The 2,400-nt window shown below is 35.5% G+C and overlaps 1 protein-coding gene across 1 annotated transcript in view; it reads left to right on the top strand.

Moving 5' to 3' along the window:
• Positions 1 to 2,001, top strand: part of LOC105824226 (disintegrin and metalloproteinase domain-containing protein 9-like) — a gene marked incomplete at its 5' end in the record, with an annotated part of 159,997 nt that extends 157,996 nt beyond the window's left edge. Inside the window, 2 exons of the mRNA XM_012661598.1 lie at positions 33 to 100; positions 1,703 to 2,001. Of these exons, the coding sequence (XP_012517052.1) occupies positions 33 to 100; positions 1,703 to 1,796 (162 nt within the window). The remainder of the gene's footprint in view (positions 1 to 32; positions 101 to 1,702) is intronic.
• Between the last annotated feature and the right edge of the window lie 399 nt (positions 2,002 to 2,400).

Here is a 2,400-nt window from a genome sequence, read left to right as displayed (position 1 = left end):
TAATAACCTTTTTATTATTTCTTTCTTTTTAGCCTATATATGCAAATAGATTTCCAGTACCAACCTATGCAGCCAAGCAGCCTCAGCACTTCCCATCAAGGTCTGAAGTGAATTTGTTTAGATTACTTGATCAGAATAAAACCCAAGAGTTAATGTCTAATAATTTCCCTTGTATTTTAATTTAATTTAGGGTGAGGTATTTATTGCCAACAGTTTAGATAGAATATGATTTGCAGAAAGGCTTCTTAAGAACTTTTATATAAATTTTGCCATATTAGTGCAGTGTCAACATGAAATTTTAAAGAAGCCTGAGCAAGACATATATAATTAGCTGCTGCTACAGCCTTTGGTAAATGTAAGATTCAGAAGCAAGGGCTTTTAAGATAACCAGCATTAGGAAACCAGGTGGGTTGGACCAGCTTTCCCATTGAGAATAGCTAGGGAAGCTAGACAATGTAAGAAAATACGTTTTTGAAGGCACAGGAGACCAAGGAAGTAAGGAATTGTGAGGATAAGGTTCAGGAGAGGAAGGACATCTAGAGATATTCCCAGCTTGGGGGGGCCACTTTTATGTTCCTGATGTGTTTACCTATTCTGACAACTGAGAGGCTGGGAAGCTGAGGAGAACTTTCAATGAACTCACAGGAGACAAAGATTGGAGTCCTTCCAAGGAGGAGGTACCCTGCAGATATCCCAGGCTTTGTGTTGGGACCCAGGAGGAAGTGTGAACTAGACCTTCAACTGACTTCTGTATTTTTTTATGTTTGGCTCACAGTCAAAAAAGCCAAGTGTACAAGAAAAGAATATATGACTAAAATCATGAAGGAAAGGAACGTAGAAACAGACTCAGAGAATATCCAGTTAATAGTTATCAGATATGGACTTTAAAATAACTGATGATTATGTCATGGAATTAATAGTCAAGATTGAGAATTCCAGCACAGAACTAGAAACTTTAAAAAAAGAATCACTGAAAAGTTTAGGACTGAAAAACACAAGAACTGAAATTAAAGACGGAATGGATGGGCTTAAAATCAGCAGAAAAGGAGAAAATTTATTACTACATGTCTCATCACTTAAAATGCATGTGACCCCTCCCACCCCCCAGAAGTCCTTCAAATTACAATCGCATTGCAACACTAAGGAGTGTCTTCATACAAAATCTTAATTATGCAATAAAAGCACATTGAAATCTAACTGAGGATCAAGAGAAAAATATATAAATTCTGAGAGAAATTCATCAGGTAGTGTTCCAGTTACCGGAATAGAGGTACATTAGGATTGGGTGAAGAAGTTAAGGAAGGGTGTCCCAGGTTAAAGTTTGAGGATCGAGATGGATAGATACAGAAGTAGTGGCAGGATTAATTCTCAGAGTGGACATCACGTTGAGAGAGCTGGAGTTTCAGCTCTATTTGGCTTTACAATTTTATATATTATTCTTTTTAAAAAAATGTAAACTAGAAACTTCATATAATATTGCTGATTATGGATTAGTATTAATTTAAAGTAGTTATTTCTTCTTACACTCTAATTGGAGCCCTTTAACCACTGAATAACATATTAGTGATAATTTCAGGATATAAGGTACCCTTACCTATTGTCAGGGATGTTGAGGATGGTGTTATGTTGAGCTTGTAACGAATATAGCATTAATTCCTTCAGTCCAGACACACTATTAACTATCTCTTTTCCCCTGTCACAGGCCACCTCCACCACAACCGAAAATATCATCTCAGGGAAATTTAATTCCTGCTCGTCCTGCTCCTGCACCTCCTTTATATAGTTCCCTCACTTGATTTTTTAACCTTATTTTTGCAAATGTCTTCAGGGAACTAAGCTAATACTTTTTTTTTTCTGACGTTTTCTTGAAAAGCCTTTCTTCCTGTTGCAACTATGAATGAAAACAAAATACCACAAAACAAACTTTACTAACACAGAAAAACAGAAACTGAGTGTGGGAGTTGAGAAATACAAGGAAATGCAGTCAAGCCCGGGAATTTAGAGTAACATTTTCATTTCCATCGTTCAATAAGTCTTATTTCATATGTGAGGTTAATGCACTTAACATGGATGATGTGATTTTGAATATGTTAGTGCAGTGATTCTCAAATTAACTGTAGTGGTGTTAAGATTTGCCATTATGTGGTTAAGTGTTATTCTGAATTTTTGACCTTAGTTATCATTAACATAGTTTCTGATTGAACATGTGATAATGTAATGCCTATGAAAATTGACTAATCAGCTGCCAATAACATCTAATATTTTTCATCTTGCGTGGATTAATAATCATTATACCCTAGAATCTTGTCTGTCATTCACTACATACATAAGCAAATATTCTGTCCTCAGAAGAATGCATAAGAACCACAATTAAGATGTCATATTATTTTGAAAGTACAA

Source organism: Propithecus coquereli, unplaced genomic scaffold (genome assembly GCF_000956105.1).
Source record: "Propithecus coquereli isolate 6110/MARCELLA unplaced genomic scaffold, Pcoq_1.0 Scaffold721, whole genome shotgun sequence".
Taxonomy (NCBI): Eukaryota; Metazoa; Chordata; class Mammalia; order Primates; family Indriidae; genus Propithecus; species Propithecus coquereli.
Note: the sequence above shows the minus strand (reverse complement) of the source record. Positions and strands in the feature narration are given on the sequence as shown.